At 32.2% G+C, this 25,945-nt stretch overlaps 1 protein-coding gene across 1 annotated transcript; it reads left to right on the plus strand.

Annotated features, from left to right (window-relative positions):
- The first annotated feature begins 365 nt into the window (after window positions 1–365).
- On the plus strand, window positions 366–24,408 carry LOC123666413. The gene is made up of 6 exons (XM_045600507.1): window positions 366–408; window positions 626–761; window positions 19,286–19,425; window positions 20,749–20,849; window positions 21,398–21,502; window positions 21,895–24,408. Exons 1-6 carry the CDS (start codon window positions 366–368, stop codon window positions 24,406–24,408), a joined length of 3,039 nt encoding a protein of 1,012 aa, XP_045456463.1.
- The last annotated feature ends 1,537 nt before the right edge of the window (window positions 24,409–25,945 follow it).

Below are 25,945 nucleotides of genomic sequence, written 5' to 3' on the forward strand. Positions count from 1 at the left end.
AGGTAGCAAGAGCTCCCGGGGAAGGTCTGGAGTCATCTCGCCCTACCCAGGCGGACGACTGCTCACACGTGGTGTTTTTTGAGTTAGTAGGAGTCTGACATAACCCTCTGGCGCCCCCGCGGTGTAGGCTATCCATGCAGGATTTTCCCACGTAAAAAAAGGGTTGGCAATACGCCGGCAATGCTCGTTATGCTCGTTGTATTGCTGGCGGTCCATAGGATACGGTATCTACATATCATTACGCGGGCCGTACTCTTGTTTGTGCCTTTTGTAATAAAAAAAAAAACTGTCTCATCGCCTCCACTGTGACAAAAGTGAGGGTAAATCTTTTGTCCAGAGAATCGCTATTGTGATTCAACGAGGATATGCTACCAGCATTTATGGCACCATTCCAAATGGACATGATTTGTACCGCAATTATTTGTAAATAAGTAGTTCTTAAATTGTGCATTGTAAATATGTATAACCATCGTAAAATTTTCAATTAAAGAAGAGGTTTATTAATTTGAAAGATAAGTTCTATCCGAAATATCGTCTGAAAAAAAAACAACTTAATTTTTAGTTTTGTAAGAAAATATTTTATTGTTTTTAAATGTAAAATTAAATTATTATGTTCTTTTTACAGCGGACCCCTTGCCCGGCAAGCACGTCCCACTTGAGAGCTATGAGAGCGAACTGGAGCGAGAGCACGCGTTGCCGACGTCCGTCCCCAACGCTGACATACTCAAGACTAACAGCAATCCAACCTATCACAAGCCCAGGTAACCTCGGTGTTCTAATTTTAAACTTACATATATCTTTTAAGCGATATTATTTTGGTTGGAAACAGATGTTTTTAGCATTACTGCCTCAGTAATGTAAAACTGTCAAGTGTCAATTTTAAGATTTAAAAGGGGTTTCGTATCACTAATTTTTATTTGCTTTCTCAGTCTCAAATGTAACGGTAAATTTCGAGTAGTCAGAGTTCAGTAGTTCAGTTTGGTAGATTTCGTATAATTAATATTTAACATGATTAACCGATATTTCCTTCAGCGATCCAATTATTACTTAATAATGTTTTGTTAAATTTTACAACACCCCCGAGCATTATTCTCAACGAACAACCCCCTGAACGGCTCGGACGGTAATACCGTAAGTAATTAAATCATTACCATAAATTCTATTTAGTACCCTCTTAAAGTTAAATATCGTTTACGAGGCGTAAAAGTTTGATCCGACTAGTTTAATCCGTTCCGATCTAAGAACTTGGGCTGTTCCCTATTCTACTCCGGATTCTATTTATTTATATTTATAATAATTTTATTTAATATTTCACTATAAATTAATAGCTTCTACCTGTGTTCGAGTAATATTGTGAAGCGTATCCTTGATTTTTATTAAAGAAAAGTCTTGTCCAAAGGTATTTTAAACTGTACCTACTATACAGCAAAGTTCAGAATCGTACAATAATAGATCCTGCTTTGAATCTTCGCCCTTCGTCAAATGCAGATATAAAATTGAAAAATGGTAGTTTAATTAGCTAACAAATATAATAAATACTATCAAAATGTTTTTTATTCCTTTGAATGTTACTTTAACAGAATATTGTTATGATATATTACAGTATAAAAGAAATACAACAATAGGTCGTAAAGGGTATAAACCGAGTCGTTTCAACGATTGCCAACGATAACTGTTAATTGTTTTATCGGATTAAATCATTTGAAAGTGAAACGGAAATCGAGCTATATACCAATTGGTTTTATTTGAAGTCAAGTTAGTGGAACTAAGTTCGTTCATTTCAATTGATTTTTTTTTTGTTACTAAATATATTTTGTTATATTGTATAGAAGGTTATTTCTATTTATAACCGAATTCAAAAAAAAGATCTCAACTGTACCGTACTTAAATTTTTCATCTTGTTTCGCCTACTTTTAGTTCTCGTCAAATCTACATCTCGTCAAATTAATTACTGCTACTAATTTTATATAACAATAATGAAAATTTCTTATAATTTTATCGTGTACATTATGTGTATGTCCCATTATGTATAATTTGTTATTTTACATTCTACTAGCCTCTACATTAAAAAGTTTCTAATCAATAGATTAGTTCAAATAAACAAATAATATTAAAATATATATAATTATACAAGTGATTTAAAGGAGATGGAGACTTTTGGGCCAAAATGTAATGAGTAGAGATATTTTTTAAAAAATTGGTCATATTTTTTTATTTTAAAATATAAAATATCAGCTCAATTCTGAATCTAGAAGCGGAGAAAATTGAGAAAGATAGTTTTCATCAAATTATTTGGGTATCAATTCAACTATAATCGATTACAGAATTCAAAAAGAAAACGTTTGCACTAGTTAATTAACTCAAGATATTTAGATGCACAATTAAAGCTGTAAACAATAAAGTGCATTTAAATAAAGTTACATTAATATCGACAATATCAATTAATATCTGATAAACCAAAATGATTATCGATTTCATATCGATTTAAAATAAATCATTTTTTTAATGACAGCTTTGACAGACTAACAATGATACTCTGATACTGTGTCCGTCACTCGTTTCGTGTTTATTGTTTTGCGATGCATTCTGAGTCCATTCCTGATATTTATTTATGGTTTCAAGTGTATATCAATATTTGTAGTGAGTTTTCAAACAGTCTTCACTAAATATAACAAACATTAATGCTACAAGAACTTAGTGATCGGGTTTTTTTATAGACATTGTAACATAACCTCACTTTTACAAAAAGTCTAATAACTCCACTCTCAGATAGCCAAAATATAGATAATCTTCAGAGAGGGAGCAATAAGCCTAAATGCATTAATTGATACCATTTTCATTTCATTACATTTTGGCCCAAGAATGTATGGAATCGTATCATTCTCCTTTAAATTAATGAAGTTTTTATAATCAAATTAAAAATTTATAATAAATTGATTTTATGAATTATAAATGAATTCAATGAAAAATACACCGACATATATACACCAAGCTGCTGTTACACCTTCGTTTTGACAGATGTCCTTAACTTTCACTTGACATGTGTGGTTTTGATATCTATAGTAAATGAAAAAGGTGTTGTCTGATTTATTATTTCACTTATCTATATGTTTTTAATTTTTATGCATTTTTATTTTTCTAGGCCATTAGGTCATTTTTTATATTACTAGGTCGGTAAACAAGCGTACGGCTCACCTGATGGTAAGCGACGTATGTAGCTTAGAGACTAAGCAACACCAACAGTATCGCAAGACGTTGCCGACCCTATCCCAATTCCCCGTAGGCAACGTAACTGTTTAGTGTTAGTACTGAATAGTACTTCAATTGACTTGAGTGTAGTGTAGTTAAGTATTGCAATTGACCTCAGTTTTATGTAGTAATTTAGTGCTGTTGAGATTTTTTTTTTATGTCAATAAAAATATTTAAATATATTACTCGTAAATCTTTTTGCGCTTAATAATATCTTAAGGCTTTCTATTGCTTAAAAAATTATAAAATAAAGTAAAAAATAATTTGTACAAGTTGAACAAATAAAACCGTAAAAGCCTATAAGTACATCCGTCATTTCATCCATACAGTGAAACTACAATAAAGTCATAAAAAATAGGTCGAATGGGGTAAAAACCTGATAGAATCTAAACGAAACGGCTTCGATAATAATTGTTAATAGTCGTTTCGGTTATTGTTTTAACGGCTCTTTGATAGTGAAACTGGTTGAGTTTTCGTTGAATTTCCGAGTACTAGTGGAATTCAATTTGTTTATAGTGTTAAAGTTCTGTAGGAATACTTTTGAATATTACTATTATACATATTAAATTTTATAGGGTTATTGGTAATTTATTTGTGTTTGTTTATTGAATAAAGGAACCTAATCTGTTTGAAGGATGTGTGTTTGTATGTTTGATACGAATTTTAATCTGTGAGTTGTTCTTGATCTTATGTTTAATCAAATGACTACATGTTTTAGACAAAGTTTTGTTTTTTTAATTACCAGAATTTTGTCTCAATGAAATATCAAGTTAAAATTTGGTATTAATTTTTTTTTTAATTGGTATGTCAAAATATTGTTCTATATCGAAAAAACCTTAATTGAGATTCGTTTCAAGAAAAAATTGTCTTTATTTTTTTTTTTTTGTATTTAGATTTAAAGAATATTTATTTGCTCAATGAAAACAGTCACTTACATGAGAAGTTATCAACATAATTATGTGGGTAAAAATACAAAAATATTTTTACTGTAAATACTTTGGTGTACAAAATAATAACATTTCTTTATTCTTTAAACAGTAATACAATATACTTTTAGTACTTACACATAAACACATTTGAAAGGGTATATGAAAAAGCTCTATAAAGTTCTTATAGGTTTCAAATATTCATTAATTTCAGTCACTATTGAATAAAAAGCGTTATCATTCCCGCTCGATCATTCATTCGGTTCTATCAATCACCTAAGTTCGGAACTAGAGCGGCCTTCGTTGTTTAACGAATTTTTTATTGAATGGATAATTTTGTTGTTAAGATTTATTGTAAGGAAACTTTTTGGAGTTGTGCTCCTTAAGAATCTTTTTTTATGTACCCCCCCCCATGGTATGAAAAAAATATGAGTAGTAAAATCTACTGAACGAATGACCTCGTTACATTTCTCGTAACGCCATCTATAGAAACCGGGTTTCGATTGATGGCATAAAGACGTTTTCTAATAACACCACCTTAGATAGATAGATGGCGTTATTTGATTCGTTTATTTACAATTTGATATGGTATTAATCTTTTTCTTAGGCTAGTAAGCCTTTTTTTGTACCTCTTCCTCGACTGTCTAAGTCGATCTGAAGGAGTAAACTCCAGTCGTGCGTCGGAGCTGACACACACACTTTTTTGATATAATATATTAATTATATATAAATTTAAATGTGTATGTAATGCACGAGAATTGTTGGTTTGTTCGAATGCGCTAATTATTGGAACGATTCGAAAAAAGCTGTTGCGTTATAAAACCTGTTTATTAAGGAATATTATAGGCCATAAAACTTTTTGAATACTATATTCTTTGGAATAGCAGTAGCGATTTGAAAAAAAAAAACTGTTGCGTAAGGAAGTCACTTAAGAAACGTATCTCATAGGCAATAACACATAAAAATTAGATACATATTTTGTTACTACATACGTGCATTCACTTAAAGTAATTGTGTGTGCTAATAAACGAAATAAATAACTTCGATTACATTGACAACTAATACAACGAACGTATACGAAAAAATAGTCAAGTAAATACAGGTTATCAAAGATTACTTAGAAAGTAGTTTTCAGGTCTCGATCAAATTTAAATAAAACTATGTAACAAGTCAAGTTCCCAGTTAACATAGGTACATAAAAAAATACAATCGAATTGAGAACCTCCAAGTTTTTTTGAAAGTCGGTTAAAAATATTTCAAATTCTCATACACTAAATTAAAAACATTTTTAAATAGACAATAATTGTTGTGAAATAATTATAGAATTAGTAATTAAAGTGAAATCACGAAGTGTTACCGGTTCGAGTCCATCGATGCGGTTTTAATTAACTCGATCGATTCACAGACCGCAAGTAACACGGAACTAACATAGAAAACAACTCAAGTTAATTTTCACTCGGTTAATTGTAAGGCTTTTAATAATTTATCGATTGAGAATGTTTATTGCCTTATAACAAGTACATAAATATATACATACAGTTTTGAAGTATTTTAAAGATATCAGTTTAGCAGAGCTATTAACAAAAAAAAAAAAAAAAAGTGTGGACACCAGATATGAACGAAGTTCCTTATTATAAATTATTCATTTCAAGCTCTATTCGAGCTATAAACAAAATAATTATTATATTTTTTGTTATAATTTTTTATCGATAAAAATCAAAAAAACTACTTTACAAAATTATCTTAACACCTTCATTTTATTTACAATTATTAATAAATATATATAATAATTATCGAATGATATATAATAATAATAGCAAACTGCAATAATAATGACAGTCATCACGTAGACTATACATTAGACATTGTAAAGCCATCATACATGACTATATAAAAATCTTACGCTTTTTTTAAACGTTACGGACGTTTTTTGCCGGCTAGGGTACCCCTCCGCAACGCCCCATAAGGAACTTCGTTTCAAAACGCGTAACTTCCGAAAGACCATCGATTTGGAAGAAAAAAAAAATTTACAAATGAAAACAAGCCCGCTCATCTCACCGTAACAGTATAATTTGACTGAAAAATTAAAAAATAAATAAATAAAAACATCGTGACAAAGGAACAAGTGTACACACACGTCGTGACCACTTCTCTTTCATTGGTAGCGATTTAGCGATTATGCAAATAATATTGCACATCCGAGGCACGACCCGCGATGCCGTGGCTAACAGTCGTGGCGGAACGTTGCTTAATTAAAAAACTATGCTAATACGAAAGTCTTGATTACGTAAGCCATTGTTCTGTTAAATCTTTTTCTTTGTTTTGAGATTGAGATTTTATTTTGATAATTAATTAACAAGTTAATTAATAATGTTTGCATTTAGTGAAAAAAGTTTTCTAATCTTTTCTATATTTCACTTTTAATTTTTGATTTTGTCCTGAGATTATTTTATTTTATTTTTTGTGTTAATTAATATAAAAGTACGTTTATCACCCGTAAATGGGATCCCCTGCGATACCAAAAAAAAACAAAAAAAGTTTACGATAATTGTTTGTAGTCAAAAGAAGTTTTTTTTTATACTGATCATACAGATTTCTTCTTATTTTTCTCTTTAACAACGACAACAACAATACACTTTATTGTACACCAAAAACAGAAATAATACATAGCAAAGAAAGAAAAATAGTAACAATATATTCATTAGGTACAAAGGGCGGCCTTATCGCTAAAAAGCGATCTCTTACAGGCAACCTTAGGGCCTTAGGGCAAAGGAAATGGTCTAGCGTCAGCATATTTTTCTCTTTAATTTTATAATTAATAATTAGTACTAAGGATATTACTTTTTAAGAAAGCAATTGAAGTTAGTAAACGTTCTTTAGCTGGGCGAAGGTATTTTCTTAAAATAAGGAGGGTTCAAGTCGTTTTATCGAAGTGGTTGTTATGATGTGTCAAAACTTAGTTATGTCGAATTGCTTTAAGCAGTTTAAGCTATATCATAGGTGTTTTCAAATTCTAATACATATTTTTTTTATTCTATTAATATTACCAAAAATGTATTTAAAACCAGTAGCGATTATTAATTTAGATTTTTTTGGTTGCTATTAAAGTTATCTGATATGTAACGGTATCCAACAGATAAATTTACACAGATATTTTTCTTTTATACTGTCTACTTCCCTTTGTATACAAAATATTTCTATCAACTACCTGTAAAGCAGAAACTTGTAATTTATCAGATTAGCTGAAACAAGCCCTAAGGCCTAATTAGGTACCTATTGATAAAGCTATCACTAACTTAAAAAATATAAAAAACGAAACATGTTTTTAAAGGTAATCGAATATTACCTTCCGAAGATCGTTCGTCTCGAATAAAAAAAAAATCAAATCGAATTTTTTTCCCTTAATGGAGAAAAAATTACGAAGCGTTTACGTCAATCGTTGGCTTTCAGATTTACAAGAAGACAGTTTTATATCCGACTTAAGAATGATTGAAATAAAAATGTCACTGTCAAAGTAAATAAATCCGAGACTTAAAGCTTGGTTTAAAGAGAGGGAAGTTATCTCGTTATTAAATGTTTAATTTATCTATCATAATTATGTTTTTGTGACTTATGATTGATGTGGAAAAAAAATTGTAATTTTTTGAAGTTATACTTTTGGCGTGTCAGGGAAAAATGATGACAGTAATTTTTTACGACGCTCGCGCATAAAACGACACCCCGAAGTTATCTAATCACCGAAGAAGTTAGCAACGTGAAGTTAGCTGGCTAATGAAGTATAACTTCTCATGTGTACATAAGTAGGTGCACACACACACTTTTTTTTAAGTCTGGCAGGTACTTGTGGCTTTGTTAGCCACAGGGAAAAAACAAACTACACGTTTACAGAATTATTATTTAATTGTGTATTTCAGGTGGTAATATACAAATCATCAGATGTATAATTTTTGAAATATTTAGATTCTTCTACGGAGAATTCGAACCAATTTAAGTCGTTTCAAACAGCGCCTAAAATAAATCAAATCCCTAAAAGTTACATTTTAAGTTTGTCCCTATTCTAAGAAATGGTTTATTACAAACGAGTTATCTTTCAAATGTCGTAGTATCATGTTGTGAAAAAGTGGAGTACCTACTTTATAAAAATTACTTCCCGTTTTTAGTTAACTACACCTATGTATAACAATTTCACACTACTTGATTACTATGTAAAAAGTACATCGAAACTTACATTGCTTCGAAATTCGAGACTTGTTTGACAGAAAAAAATTTGCATACATATTCCATGCTACTCATTTTATGGTAATCGATAAACGCCATCTATCGACACGAAATCGCAACATAATCCCCGTATAAACAACACAACATTGTTTTAACAATTAAAATTATTTCTTGTATGATTAACTCTAGTTCATTTTTATTTAACAAACTTGAACCCGTTTCGAGTATAAATCTTCGCCGCTGTAAATATGGTACAATAAAAATTTTATATGACTTCATATTTTCTCGTGTCTTAGCGAAGCTGTTCGTATTATATTTTTAAAGTTTTAATATTTCTTGTTAAATTAAATTGAATTATATACACCGCACGTATTAAATGAACACTCGATGTAAATTATAATTATTATAAAATAAATGGTTATTGCTATATTACAGGAGCGGACTATGAATCGTACCATGTTTTATAGCCTATAAATTACAGCCTATCACAGTCCACTGCTGGACATAGGCCTCCATAAGTTTACGCCAAAAATAGCGTGAACTCATGTGTTTTGCCCATAGTCACCACGCTGGGCAGGCGGGTTGGTGACCGCAGTGCTGGCTTTGTCGCACCGAAGACGCTGCTGCTCGTCTTCGGCCTGTGTATTTCAAAGCTAGCAGTTGGATGGTTATCCCGCCACCGGTCGGCTTTTTAAGTTCCAATGTGGTAGTGGAACTGTGTTATCCCTTAGTCGCCTCTTACGACACCCACGGGAAGAGAGGGGGTGGCTAAATTCTTTAGTACCGTAGCCACACAGTACTTATCGCCTATAACTTATTTCAATTCATAGGCTATTTAACGTTATGGTAGTACGTAAAGTAAAAAAAAAAACTACTTATGTTTTTTCTACCAGTAGCCATAGTTTAGATGTCACCGTTAAACAGAAACAGATTACATCTTAAAAAAACAATTTTTGACAGACACAGTTTGATGTTCCTCGGTGATTACATTCGTGTGTACGTGACTTAACAGATACTATGCCGTAAGTGAGACAGGTTGGCGAAGTCACAGCAACTAACAATTGTACGATTACGATTGAAGTACTTGTTAGTTGTGTCAACTATTTGTATAAATATTATTATTATTGTGTATGTATTGTCTGTATCCTTAGTCCCGGTAGCATATTTTACTATAAAGGGGCTTCTAAGTGTAAGGCTCATGTATCTATAAGATTCATAACGGAAATGCTTTATTACACATATACATATCAGCAAATAATAATAAAAAAAATATGTAAATCACTTTTATTGATAAGACCGCCTTAGCACTTAGTTGTTAAAATATTCTTATATTATCAAATGTATCTGCAATACACTCTGCAATAAAGTATTAAAGTAAGGAAGGTTCATTCATGTAATAGAAACGCAAGTCTCTCGTCTCTTATACCACAGAAAACCGGATATTTTCCAAAAGTATTCTTTCACAGTTTAGCGCGACCACCATTAATCTATCCTCATTGTTTTCAACTACACTTGCATTGTGCTGCACCCTCTCTCATTTATTATATTGAAATCCAGCGTTCATTTCAAAATGTTTTATTACTTTCTGTCTATGTAACATACTTGTAGAAATTTTTGAAGAATACTTATATCTATATAAAAAATTCAGTCTTGTTATTCAACTTTAACAGTATTAAGTTAACTAAAAATAATACAACTTAAGCGAAAAACAAACACTTAAGTTAGTACAAGCTTCAGAAAGCTTAAGAAATGTCGCCATCTAGTGTCGACTAGCGCAAATATTTTTATTATTTTTGACAGCTTTAGTATTTATTGTCAGTTTTATCAGTTATATTAAAATACTTTACACATATATACTTTTAGATAGTTTTCATTTTAATAAAATTGCAGTCACGTACCTATTAAATTTTATCTGATTGAACATGTAGCGTCATCTATCGTCGAACGGCAAAAATACAAAATAATCGCGACAAAGCTTTTCGCAAATATCTGTATAGTCATCTCGTGAAAGTAATATATAAAATATTTTCATTTTCAAAGTGATTTGTCACAAAACAGACGGGTATCGACCTCGTAAGTATAATATGACGAACTATGTACGTGTCGCGTACGTGAAGAAAGGTCTCGAAGTTCACAATTTATTACAGTACTCCCAAAACATTAATCATAACCCTCTCTATCTTTACTTTCTTTGAACTGAATTTATGAATTTTGAAATTGGTCCTTTTGTCTGCTGACTGCTAATAAGATACCTATTTATAGGTAGACGATACGCGCGGTTTCACCTGTTTTTTATATATTCTTTGAGTCGTAATGTAATGTTTAAATCAGTAAAGTTCTATAAGTATATCTTAATCGTATGGCAAATGTATTGTTCGGATTTGATTAAGTCCAACTTTGAATTAAGGCTTACACGTTTAATAATTTTTATTATTCTATTGTAAATGTTTTCTCAGTTCTTATATTACAGACTCGTGATATACGTAATATAAAATAAAATATTAGGATACTACAACCAATTAAAACTCAAAATCAAAAACTAATTTAAAAAAAACACTTAAAGAAGGCTTTAAAAGCACATTTTAATCGTCATTTTTATAAATTACTAATACCTTTGAAAACAACGCGAGTGAGGCAACTATAGATTAAATCAATTTGGATTTTTAAATGTCTCTTGATAAATATACAGTTTTCAGTTTCAAAATCATTCACAGTAAAACTTTCTCTCTACATAATTTATTACAAAATCACAAACCCACAATCAACCGTCAGCGCATGCATGCGTAAACGAAACAATAAAAAAATTTACCAGACCGTAAATACTGTAAAATGGCATGTGGACACAAGTTTTTTGTTTATTTTTCGATTAATTAATTAAACCAACGCAATGGCGACATTTCAAAACGACAATTTTATACAATTAAAACATTACTAGACAATAAATTCGTACATGTACATTGTTAATTGCACGATGATGTTACGAAATTGCTCACCGTATTCAAATACTAAGGCCCCGTTTCCCAAATTGTGGATAACGCTATTTGACGGATGACTCCCTAATTAACGAACTGTAACTTGTAACTTTAAGAGATGATATGCGCATAGAAATATCTCATAAATGTAGTAGAATTCGATGGTAAAAAAGGATAATGGATCAAAAACTTCTTACCGTCAGATACTGCTATCCATCAAATAGCGTTATCCACAACTGATGAAATAGGCCCTAAACAAAAAATCATTTAATTATTACTTTTACAGAATATTTATCAATTTTATCTAGCACTTAAGTTTCTGATAAAATTTATCAGCATGCAAAACAGCCTTAATATAGTTCAATGTGACGCATACAGTGTAGTTTAACCAAGACAATGTTCACCTTTATATGTCAGATTGTTTTATCAGTAATCGATGGATAGCCGCTTAAGAATTTAAAGAGTTTTAAATGTTGACATGTTAATAGCTTGAAAAATGTCATAAAAAATAAATTTTTGCGATATATTGAAATGCATGACTAGTTTAGTTTCTTTAAACAAATTGAAATTAACAGGCGAAAACGCGAGTCAAAGCTAGCAATTTTTAATAAAATACATAATTGATCACCATTGAAAGCACAAATTACGAACAAAATAACGTGAAAACAAGTTCTAAGTAAAGTTTAGTACTTTCGAATATTTATACTTAAACTTTAATGTTTTAACTCTTCGAAATTTTGCTTCATTAATTCTTAATGATTCATATCGAATGTGTACACAAAAGTGTTTAAATTTTTTTTCTGTGTCTTATTTTGATAAGAGTATAAATAGATGAACAATATTAATAAACTTAAAAACCTATAGAATAAATTGAAATTTATTTGAATTACACATAAAAAATTATAATATTACTAGCTGTGCCCGCGGCTTCGCCCGCGTTGAAATTAGTGTGTCACAAAGTTTTCCCGGCAAACTTCCAGTGAAGCTCTCATCAAAATCGGCTTAGCCGTTCCGTAAACCTTCCTCTTGCCAATGGTGGAGCCGTCTCTCCAATGGTGAAACCGCATGAAAATCCGTTCAGTAGATTTTGAGCGAATCGATCACATACACTTTTGGAGACTTAGTTTTATAATACACTAACTGTTGCCCGCGATTACGTCCGCGTGGTTATGCAGATATGCATTACTATTAAGATGTTTAAACGCAAATGATTTTTTTATTTCAGTCACTTGAAATGCTTATCAAACTGAGTAACTTTTTAAAAGGCACAATTTGGTATAATTTAATAGTTATTTTTATAAAACCTCTGTATACACATTTCGTTTTTAGTTTTATTTTCAGGCTGCATATGTTTCATACAAACTATCACCCCATTTAAACCCCCTTAGAGGTGGAATATCGTAAAATCCGTTCTTAGCGGACGTCTGCTAACTATAATCTACCTCCCTGCCAAATTATATCTTTGTCCAACCTGGATAGATAGACCATCCAGCGGTTTTTGAGTTCTCGTGATGAGTGAGTTAGTGACCTTTCTCTTTTATATATATATAGATTACGATTCATTTTTTTGGACACCTCCTCACCATCTATGGAGCATAAATTTTAAATTTCAAGTCTGTTACTTCAAAAACATAGGACTTTCATACAAACTTCCAACCCCCGTTTTACCCCCGTAGGGGTCGATTTTTGTAAAATCCGGTCTTGATAGATGTTAATGCCCTATAAGGAACCTAGCTGCCAAACTTTAAGTTTGTGGCTGTTATAGTTTCGGAGATTCCGTGATGAGTGAATCAACCTACCATCCCCAGTTTTAACCCCAAAAGCGAGTTGATTTCTAAAGATATATTATTTGGACACCTTCTCACCATCTATAGAGCATACAGTTTAAATTTCAAGTCTCTTACTTCAAAAACATAGGACTTTCATACAAACTTCCAACCCCTGTTTTATCCCCTTAAGGGTCGAGTTTCGTAAAATCAGCTCTTAGCGGATGTTTACGCCCTATACGGAACCTACCTGCCAAATTTTAAGTTTGTAGCTGTTATAGTTTCGGATATTTCGTGATGAGGGAGTCAACCTACCATCCCCGTTTTAACCCCGAAAAGGAGTTGCTTTCTAAAGATACATTATTTAAACACCTTCTCACCATCTATAGAGCATACATTTTAAATTTCAAGTCTCTTACTTCAAAAACATAGGACTTTTATACAAACTACCAACCCCCGTTTTACCTCCTTAGGGGTCGAGTTTCGTAAAATCCGTTCTTAGCGGATGTCTACGCTCTATAAGAAACCTACCTGCCAAATTTCAAGTTTCTAGGTGTTATAGTTTCGGAGATTTCCTGATGAGTGGGTCAACCTACCATCCCCCGTTTTAACCCAAAAAGGGAGTTGATTTCTAAATATACATTATTTGAACACCTTCTCATCATTTATAGAGTATACATTTTAAATATCAAGCATCGTACTTAAAAAACATAAAACTTTCATACAAACTTCCAAACCCCTTTTTACCCCCTTAGGGGTCGAGTTTCGTAAAATCCGTTCTTAGCGGATGTCTACGCTCTATAAGGAACCTATCTGCCAAATTTCAAGTTTCTAGGTGTTATAGTTTCAGAGATTTCGTGATGAATGACCTTTCGCGTTTATATTTATTATAGATTTGTATAAGAAAATAGTAATGTTCAATGTTGATAAGATTAGAGAAGAAGAAGAGATAGAAAGAGATACTTAAATAAATGCAGTGCCTAATGTGAAATTATAGCAGTAACAAAAGGAACATCTAATTTATTAATACATTTGTGACATTAATAAGATCATATATATGTATACATATAGGAGATTGCCAATGAACATTTTAATTTGAATTTGAGAAGTGATCGATAGTACGTATTACTTAGTTAAAGTAAATCATTTTTTTTTTCAATAATTATGTTTGTTCACATGCCAAAAAAAACCAACTTCGATCTACATCAAGGAGTAATCGTAGATAGTCGAAATAATAATATGACAAGGAGTAGCTTTAGATTTACGAAAAGAATAATTAAAATCGATGCTCCTGGTTTTTACCAGTTAAGAGGTAACAAACATTTAAAAAATTACAGTCAAATTGAGAACCTGCTCCTTTTTTTGAAGTCGGTTAAAAATGGCTAATGACTTGTATTTAATCAATATGTACAGACTTAAGTAATAAGGTTACTTGAAAAGCATTAAAAACAATATTTGTATTTAAAAACAAATGGAATGTCCTGCATTATATTTTTAAGCTATCTTATATAAATAAAAATGAATGTTGCTAGGGTTAAGTTAACTCGAGAATAGCTCGACCAATTCGGCTAATTTTTTTTTGTACGTTTCTTAAGGCCCACGGAAAGTTTTAATACTAAAAAAACCTCTATTAATTATTGAGAGAACGAAGTCTGTCCGGGCAGCTAGTAAATAAATATAGTAATGTTCGCATTCATACTAATCCGTATGCTTCCAATAAAAACGAATATTTATTATACAAACCAGGATTCATTAATATACGGTTAACGTGGTGGGAACGGCGAAATAGTATGGTTGTCGGGCACTACGCCAATTTTTAGTTCCCACACCATTTGATAAAACCCACATCACCATATACAGAAAATCGGTATAGCGTTCAAGTAATACTGGTCGGTGACGGGTCACTGACATTTCGCTAAACTCGTACGCTTATACGAAATCTGTTTTGGACTAGTGTTTGACCGTGGATTCTTTCACGTTTTGGTTTTATTTGTACGCGACTAGATTATCGTTAATTTTCTTATAACTCCCTAAGTATGTGCGTCTTATTCTCAATCACATTTCAACTTAGAATGGATTTGAATGAGTTTTAAGAATTTGTTGATAGATGGTTTTTCGGTTTTATTGATGTTATTTTTTTCTATATTTTTGTCAGAAAAGTAAATTGATAGATTATTTATTTAAAAATGTGTAATTTATAATTTCGTTTTATTGTTATGTAATCACATTTGGATACGCGAAAGCTCGAAAGCTTCGAAAATCGTCAAAAACGAGTGTGCTTTAGACCACACGACTGAAGTAAAACTTATTTACCAATAGGCCTGTCCTGTGTCTTAGATATACAAAACGTAACTGGCTATGAGAAAGAGAGAACGAAAATGTTTGCTCGCACCTCTCTTGCTCCGCTCGTCTCGTCCGATCACACTTTTCGTAACGCTCACGTCACGCATTCACCAGCTTACTCCCCAAGCAAGCGTACGTTAAGAAGTTTTACTTTAAAAAATATATTATCTCGGTAGGCGGATGCTGTATATGGTCATATGTCAACTACAGCTTCGCATATGGCGTATACACTCGGCAAATTTATTGATGAACTCGGCAGCCAAGAACTTTGTTAACTCTGCTACACAAATCTTGTACACTATAAGTTTTCCTAACAAACAGTTTAAATATCAAAGGTCAATAAACACGTGTATAAAATCGAAATGAAAGCAAGTAGTAATCTATGTATATAAGTAAAATCGGATCGCCGGAATGTGTATGTGTGTAACTTAGGAACTACTGCACCAAATTAAATAGTTCTTTATTTTCGTTCATTATTATTATAAACAAGGTTTGTATAAAAATATAAAGAAAAATTTGATAATTTCTCAAAAAAATTTTTTGCTTAAAGCAGGGACGTCAAAGATACGGCCCGCAATCGCCATGTGTCACAGAAAGAAGAACCATGACTTCACTCGATTCCTCTACGAAAGTTTTAAAATGCGCACACTACCTTTATTTTTTACATTATATAATGAAATAAATAAAATATTATAATAATTCAGTTTATTTTCTTTTTATTTGAATCGGCCCGCCTACACGTTCTAAATTAAATATATGGCCCTCTGCAAAATTGAGTTTGACAACCCTGGCTTAAAGCAATAAGACCTCCTTTGCACGATGTCAGGGTATATTCCTACCTTTTGTTTCATTTATTTTGTACTGCTATGTTTTTTTACTGTGTGAATGTGTTTTACTATATCTATGCAATAAAGTAATTAATAAAATGTGTAATAATTTAGTAAATTCGCACGTTGATTTGATTTTGAGTGGAATGTGCGGTTTAAATAATAACGTGTACTGTAAATAGTAACGTGTACATTGTGTAATTATAATTAGAGTATTCTAATATGTATGTAATTAAATTTATTTATTATCACTTTGTATTGCGAGTTATATTATGTACATGATGTGTACACGCTTCATTAAATACATATTATATATAAACGACTCGCTATTTTTTTAATATTGCGTATGCCGTGTCGCAGGTTCGATTCCAGATCGGAGTTGATATTTACGTTTATACATATGTTTATTTCCGGTCGGATTGTCTGTTCTTGTAGGTCTCCAAACCGTGCCAGTTAAGCTGTCGTTCCCAGTTGTTATCATAATTATACACCTGATAGCGGTCGTCACCCATAGTATGGAATATATCCGATAACCCGCAGTGGTGCAGCGTAGTGGATTAAGTTCCGATCCTTCTCCTACACGGGGAAAAAGGCCTGCCCAACAGTGGGATATTGAAGGCTGAATTATTAATTTATCATTTTTCATTTATATATAAACTGGCTAAAAGCTGGTTACTACTAATAAAGAATGGAAGTAAATGATGCAAAAGGGATTTCTTTTAAGAAGGCTATGTATCATCGAAAGTAATGATGCTAGTTATAGAAGAAATTTTTAAAAAAATGTGTATTAATTTTGTTAGTGAATCCAGCGACACTTTTTCCTCAACAACATAGGATCTACACAAACATTTCAATAACAATAAAAAAAACTTACTCGATAAAAATAGCCAAAAAACAAACATTGTTATTAGTCAACGCGATGTCAGAAAATCACATTAAATATTTAGACGACACAGGAAATAATTTAGTGTATAATATAGTTTACTTGAATAAATAAATATAAATACAAGCAAATACATATTTTTTATATTATACTAGCTGACCGTGCAAACGTTGTTTTACCATATATGTTATTGACCCCTCTTATCCTTTGACTTAGGGGTATGAAAAATAGACATTTGCCGATTCTCAGACCTAACCGTATGCACACAAAATTTCATAAAAATCGGTCCAGCCGTTTCGGAGGAGTATGGTAACTAACATTGTGATACGAGAGTTTTATATATAAGATTAGTCCCGACTAAAAATCAAACCCATAGCAGTCAGAGTTATGGCAACGTCGCTCACCACTCCACATTCAAAATAAGTGATGATTTATTTATACCTAATATGCAATTAATACGTAATCAAGTAGATAAGACAAATGTATGTACCAAGTAAGTTCATCTTAATATAATCTCTGAAAACGTAATACACCGTACATACACGCCAATAATTACGATGCCAGATCAATAAGAGATAATTGATCTTAATTAACGCAGTGTTTAGTGTTTAACCACAAAGCCGAAATTATAATTTGATTTGAAGGCATGGATTGAATAATAGATTAACCTAAAGTTATAGGCCACATTGTGTATATTTCAATTTTTTTTTAATTTTTTTTTAGTGATGCACTATCCTTTAAATTATTACAGACTACCTTCCATACTTGAATTTAAAAAATAAAAATTACTTTATTATTTATTGAAGATTTATATAATAAGTATATATAACCTATTAGCTGACCCGGCCAACTTCGTATCGCCTAACACAAACTTTATCGTATTAAAGTTCAAATTGACTTTTAAGTATTATCACAAATCTTTTGTATGGGAGTATAAAAAATTATTGTTTTTAGACTTTTTCAGGAAATTTAAATTTTTTTTAGAACTTTTCTCTCCGTAAGAACCATCCTCGTACTTCAAGGAATATTTTAAAAAAAGAATTAGCGAAATCGGTCCAACCGTTCTCGAGTTTTGCGCTTAGCAACACATTCAGCGACTCATTTTTATATTATAGAAGATATACAAAAAAATAACGTAACGTTTTACTATATATATGTTTCTGACTAGCAGACAAAATTAATATTTTAAAAAGACACGTACATATATATCTTCGTGGTTTAAAGCCTTTACCAGGATTTCTCGGAGATGGTTAAACTTTTAAAATTCCGGTCGCATCGTTTCGCGCTAAACTCTGTATGCGTTTATTGAAATTTCGCGTTTGCATTCACTGCGGCCGCGCAGATTTACGGCCAGGCGTTGCATTGTTAGATTGAATATATTGCAAGCGATTTGCGTTTATTGTTTATTATTCGTCGCTACGTACTTTGTATGTTGCTTTCCTATTGTGTATTTGAGCGTATTTGTAGCGGACCATCTGCAGATCTTTTTTAATGGTTCAAGCTTTTAAGTTGGATTTATATGTGTTAACTTAATGCATTTTTAAGATACGTCCGCTTTTAAGATTATTTTAATGCCAATAAATGTTAGAGCTATGTATTATGCATACTATGGTCATTCGAGCTGGCAATATATATAGTTTTACTAGCTGACCTGGCGAACTTCGTATCGCCTTATTTTTTTCTGAAATATAATAATAACATAATATATCAAAATAAAATATAGCCTATCTTTTAAGTTGGATCAAACTGCACACGGTGTGCAAATTAGACTAAAATCGGTTAAGTAGTTTAGGAGTCCATTGAGGACAAACATTGTGACACGATATTTATATATATTAAGATTTATACGACGCTTTAGCATTATCATAAAGGAATATGTTAAAACTGTTAAACAATAATATGAAACGCAAATCTTTTAAATGTACTATTGTTTACTCATGTTTATTATTCTGAAGTAATTTAAGAATTTTCTAGAATGATACGAAAAAAAAATATTCAAAAAATACGATAATAAGAACAAATAACGAAATAGTAAAAGAAGTTTTATTACTATTACTATATTTTTACAAGCAATGTGTTAATATACGAATGTCTTACTCAGACCGCCCGCCCACCACGGCGCGGCTCTGCTCGCCGGCGTGGGCGCGGTGCCGTCCTACGCGCCGCCCGGCAGAGCCTTCTTCACCCCTCCACTGCCGCCCGAGTACCGGAACCCGTTCGCTGACAAGCCAACACTTAGAGGTAAATATTTAATATTGGATATATTTTCATTGACTTTTTTAAATTTTTTGTTTAGATACTTTTCCTTGGATTGGAGATAGGGTCGACAACGCGCTTGCGATGCTTTTGGTTTTGCAGGCGTCTATAAGCTACGGTAATCGCTTACCATCAGGTGAGCCGTACGCTTGTTTGTCGACCAAATTGTATAAAAGAAAAAAAAGCTTGTCTATAAGGATGGTCGACTCCTAATTACTTTCCTTCAAATGGGAGTTCTGTTGGTGCAATAGATCACGTTCCGCGTGAAAAATAAATTCCTACCCTATTTTTCAACTTTACTTTGTGCTTACGAGCTACTCTGGCAAGGTACTTCTAAATAGTCGTCGAATGAGCTCGTAATATATATCTTTGTTATTGAGTTTCTTGATTCAGTATTTACAAAATATCTCCAGACTTGAATCTTTATCTGCTATCAGCAGTCCAAATGATATTATAATCGTTGATTTTGATTTAGTTTTAGTAACTTTAAGAAAATACAGTGCTGCGATCATGAAACTTCTAATATCGTCTATATTTATTTATTTTATTTATTTATTTATAAGGGATGGTACACAGCACAGAAAAAATTATAAAACAAACAAGAATTAAAAATAATCAAAAAGGCCAATTACGACCATCCATCCGTTTAAAATTTAAATTAACAAACGTGAAAAACAAAAAATAAAAATAAAAGGAAACACAAAACCATTAACACGGTGAAAAAAAAAAACAAACTTATTTTCATATTAAACCTATAAGTATATATAAAAAGCTATATCAAAAATATGTAGTGAATCTAAAATCGAAACAAACTAAGCATCATTTGTCCGTTTACAGCATTCGTGCTTCAAGATCAACGCTCTCTTATACTTAACTTATATATTTATAAGTTAATTGTAGTTTGTACTTATTAAATTTTTTTTTCGATTGCTGTTTCTAAGAAATTACCTTTTTTACAATCGTATATGGAATTTAAGCCGATACCAAAATAATCGCTTGTTTTGTTGGTTAACGCCGAGTTGCGTGAAAAGAAATTAAAATTTAAGTAGTGATTAAACTAATTTAATCACAAGGATTGTATGAAATTCTTGTGATTAAATTAGTTTAATCTCTACTTAAATTTTAATTTTGTTTCGTGCAACTCGGCGTTAGTCTTCAAAACAAAAAAAAAGTTGATAGATTAAATATTATGCGATAGCGATTTTGCAAATACTACGAAATTACAAAATGTACCTATACCTTGTAATTTATTTTATATTAAAACAATAACAATAAATTACATTATTATTTATTTATTTTTATTTTCAGGCACAAACACAGATGGGAACAGCTACCTTAACCGGCGGCCCATCCCCCCTCCTTCTCTCGGGCCTGGCCATGAGCGCATACCCATCAGACCTCCAGGACAGGTAAGAAACTGTTAATGATATTTTCTTCATACCGATACTAAATTTAACACTACTGTAATAGTTTGTGAATGATTCCTTAGTGAGCAACGGTATACTCCCTGAAGGAGAAGTATTATAAATTTTCCATTAGGCTGCTCGAATGATTGTACCAAATTGATGCTGTAAAGTTAAAAGTTTGCTAACACTATCCATATTTATATTACAAATATCAAATGTTAATTTTAATAACCTTTTAAGGTGTTATGAGAATAAAAACCTAGTCTGTATAATTCTTTAACTCGAGTATAATCGTACTTTGTAATTTTTATTTTATTTCATGCTAAGTCTAATTTTACGATAAATCTTAATAGCACTAGTCATGAAAACCTTTGTCCCGAATATACATTAATTGATTGACACTAAAGAACACGTAAAGCATAAATAAGACGGAATTAGTCCATTATATACTACTTTGAAACAACTCAACTAGAAGAAAATAAGACTAACGCAACAAACATGTCCAATTGCTTTCCGAAATCCACTCAAATAGCAAATTTCCCAATTTTCAGGAAACGTCCTCCCCACAAGTACCGGCTCCGCCGCCCGCACCGCCTTTGCCTCCAGTCGCACTGGAACCGCAGAAGAAAAAGGCTCTTAACACACCGAGCCATAAGGTACAGTATCTCATGATCAAATCAGGTCGTAACTATTGCCAACTATCACCAACTTGTCACGAGACAAGCTGAATGCACTTTTAAAAGGAAGTTACAGCGACTGTATTTGTTTGAATTGTAAATCAATAGCTATTCAATATGCTGGAACAACTTGTTGACAATAAGGATTAGTTCTTGGTAACTTTATTGATCTTTTACGTTTTAAAGATTTTTTTAGTATATATATGTATAAATGAACATTTGCAGATTAGGAAGAGCTAAATATAAATACAAACTGAGTATACTTAATGTTCATTGGATTGATGCTTGTTGGCTTTCGTCACTTTCATACGCAATATTTCAAAATAATTGCTTTAATTTCTGTTATTAAAATGTTTTATTTTTATTTTCAGCCGGACGAATTAGACAGTGACAAGCATGGGACGGACCAAGCGAATTTCACAGACTTCGTGCCGAATTCTCTCAACATCCCCACGATTTCAAGGATCCTTTCCGGTTCCAATGGCAGGAAAGAGGATATCCCAGATGTCCTCCTCAGAACTGTTACTGCGAAACCTCATCACACTCAGGAGAAAACCTCAAAAAGTGACATATACGTTACAAAAGACGCTGGTGTTACACTCAGTGATTCTAATAGGGACAGTTCAACTGAAGGCGTTTTAGCTGTACTAGATCCAGATATGAATAATTTAGATAGGCCACTTATTGTAGAACAGAATGGTGAAACGAATACTAGAAGGAATCTTCAATACGCTACAAACAAACAACCAGATAGGAATGATAGTAGAAAAGATTCTTTTACTCCAGCGACAACAATAGGTTTCGAACTTAGCGACCCCGAAATGTCAACAGAAAGATATCATAATTTAGCAAATGTCAATTCTGACAAAAAGATTCTAAAACACGATTTTAAGAACAGCGGTCCAGTTCAGAGGCTAGGAGTTACTTGGCCGGTCGCTTGGAACATTCATATTTACGGGGCAGCCATTGTTTTCACAGTTTTGGCTGGATACTCAATTTATTCGATATTATATTACAATAAATTCACACATGTTTTCACCCAGTACTACTTTATTATTCTTCATTTGATCCTGGTGTTTGTGTGTATATTGAGAATATTTTATATGCTCTACGATCCGTACAATATTAACAATTCACTGCCAGTTTTTATTAGCGAGATCCTTCTTCACGTTCCCGAAATTTTCTTAAGTCTAGCGTTCGCCTCTACCATTCTGTTCCTTTTAACGAATAGTATTAACTTTAAGACAACGTGTTGCGTATGGCTATACCGCCCTAGAACGATCATAATCGGCGGAGCGCTACATCTCTTATCCTGTATAATGTTGCATATCCTTGAAAATAATAAAACGATTATAAGGACGCCACAGGGCGTCGAAAAAAGGGTACTAGGTCTAACTTGTCAAATTATATTTATTATAGTATGCCTAACTCTCGGGCTGTGCTATCTGTACGTGTATAAAATGCTCAAACAAGTGTTACAAAAGAATAATACATACATCAATAGTTTTCAATATCTACACCAAGCGATACATATAAACTTAGCCACGGCATTGCTATTTATTGTAATGGCGACGCTACAGATTTACGGAATAATTGGTATCAATCAAGTAAATATGACTAAATTTGATTGGTTACAATGGGGATATCAATTTTCATTGCGACTGCTCGAGATAATCATAGTGGCTCTTATTTCCTGGGTAATAAGCATTAAAATTGGTGTAGCAGCGTCTTCACATGAAAAGGCTGACGGGCAGAAAATAACAGGTCTTGGTCTAATCCCATGTACTGCAGGTTCGAGTAACGAACAATTCGAATCAGATTACCCAGCTATTTGCAATACAAACACTAACTTACACACGTACACATTGAGAACCGGTAAACCCATTTACGAAACTGCCGGCCATCATACAAACATACCGGAGCAGTGCTGTGGTGGTCCGGTAGACCATCCAAGGTTCCAATTGAATACATTAGCTGTCAATTGCGACAATAATTCTGGTACAGAAAATTACTCTGGACACAGTTCAATAGCGAATGCTGGTCATAGTAGTTCTACAGAATCTAGTAATGCCACATCTAGCCAAGGTGTGGCCAATCATTTGATCAAACATCATCCCAACATGGCTGGTTATAGTGGTATAGAATCTGCTTCTGATGACCATTATTCAAACTGTGATCCTGCGATGCAATCATTGCAAGGCGATGATCCATTAGACCACGAATATAATGTAATTCAATATGGCAGTAATAGTGACTTTATACGTGATATAAAAAACCAGAACTACAACGGTGGCTCAAATCGTAGTTCCCACAATTTCAAACTCATGTCATACGACAGGGTATCGTCTCGAACTAATAGCAATCCGAGGAAAAAGCAAAGAGCAAAGAATAAAAACGTACAAAATTGTATGACAATGGGTTACGAACCATCGATGAGCCACCACTACCATCAACCTCATATGCCAGATGAATACGGTAATTATAACGCCGAAAACGCATCCTACCACGCATCTGGCATCCAAACTCTCAATCCTAACAGAAGTTACGAAGGACCTTGTCAGCAAATAAGAAATTCGCAAAGGCGTAATTCGCCCTCAACGTCAATGGTTAACTCGAGTGGTAGCCAGAAACGTGGTAAAGGCAATGGTTTCCCGGATAGGCCGAAATCGACCGACTTGTATGGTTTCTCCGAAGATCCGAATGAAAGAAGCTATCATTGCGCTTTGGGTACCCCTCAACCAGCGTCGAGGAATTGTGGTTACGAAGCGTCGTATTCTCAACCCCAGGATGAAATTAATCCTAATGAAACAGGCGCCAGTATGCTGGTAGCTCAGGATGGTTTCGTAAGATTTAGACCTTTAGAAGATGGCCCTTCGCAAACCTGATTCACCATAAACCTGTCGTCCGCGGCAGAGAATCTTAGCTTCTAAGGGTCGAGAACTATTTTCACGACCAGCTTTTTGATGTTACACATCTCATTGTATATTATATATGTATAGTTAGGTTAAAACGGTATTTAAGAACCGTAACGGCCTCTTGTAAATAGCGTTATCATTTATTTTTAGACCTCGTGTAATTATTATATAAGTTTTATAAATTATCGAATGAGATACACGCCATTTTTTTTATAGATCATGAGAACATCTATTCTCCTTAAGTTGATATTAATTAAGAAATCATAAAATATAAAACGAATATCAATCGATTTGTTGCCATTTTATATGGATATAATAGTCTTGTGCCTAATTTTTTTTTTCTGTCTACAATAATCAATTTAGCTAACAATCTCAACCACACTAATCATTCTCCGAGTCTTTTCTATCCCACGTGACATTGGCGAAATCGACAGTGTGGCACAACTGAAAGCCATTAAGCCCACGAATAATAATTATTTTATATATTTTTTAGTTCTTTTGCTTTTTCTTTTGAAAAAATGTAAACAAGAACGTATTATACTGTATTATCATTTTAAACTTTTAATGTAACTGTGTTAGACATGAGCCGTTATATAATTATCTGTCGTTTTAATATAAATGACAAATTAAATATATGTGATATATCGAATATAATTTTGTTTTTTAATAACTCTGTCCATGATTATTATTAAGAAAATAATATAATTGTTTTTATAGACTTGCCAATTTGTAACATTCACTATTGGATATTCATCGACTATTCGTTTTTGGTAAGTTTATAGACGAGTAGATGATAGTATGTCCATTTAAAATACTGTTTTAAAAATAACATTGAATTTTATATCAATAGTTTTAGGAATGTTGTGTTTCAGTCATGTTTACGATTTTATAATTTTATGCATAACATACAAATCAATATGTACTTATATTGCCATATACAGAACGGTATGTATCCAGTGTTACCATATAAAATTATTTGTATGAATGTTTTCAAAAAAATGTTTCATTTATAAAGGACTAGTCATGTGATCAATTTTAAAATTCTACACTTCATAAATTATTACGTATCAATTATTTTTAATCACATTTTAGCGGGAAAACATACACAGATTATAGAACAGTTAATTATACAATATACAAATAAATGTATGAACATATTTATACATTTAGTAAATATAACATTAATGTTGGCACTAAAATAGATAGGTAATAAATAATTGTGTAAAATAGAAGAAAAATAATATTTATAATCAAAACTAACCATTTCTTTGGAGGCTTGGGGTCGATATTTTGACACCACGTCGCTATAATTCCTATGTAAATAATCAAAATAAGCCATGGTATGTGTATTAATTATCGTGTGCACAGTTTTTCAATATTAATTTGTAAGATTTTTGTAAATATTAATTACGATAATGGGTTAATGACCCTTTTGAAAATCTGACGTATGTATGCGTTTTTTTTTCTGTTGTAAATTATATATTTTTTTTATATTTTCAAGACTGTA

Source organism: Melitaea cinxia, chromosome 26, assembly GCF_905220565.1.
Source record: "Melitaea cinxia chromosome 26, ilMelCinx1.1, whole genome shotgun sequence".
Lineage (NCBI taxonomy): Eukaryota > Metazoa > Arthropoda > Insecta > Lepidoptera > Nymphalidae > Melitaea > Melitaea cinxia.

Coding starts and splice junctions, on each gene's coding strand:
- LOC123666413 (XM_045600507.1), top strand. CDS start 366: ATGCTACCAGCATTTATGGCACCATTCCAAATGGACATGATTT. Junction 19,426..20,748: donor TGACAAGCCAACACTTAGAG/GTAAATATTTAA, acceptor TTTTATTTTCAG/GCACAAACACAGATGGGAAC. Junction 21,503..21,894: donor TTAACACACCGAGCCATAAG/GTACAGTATCTC, acceptor TTTTATTTTCAG/CCGGACGAATTAGACAGTGA.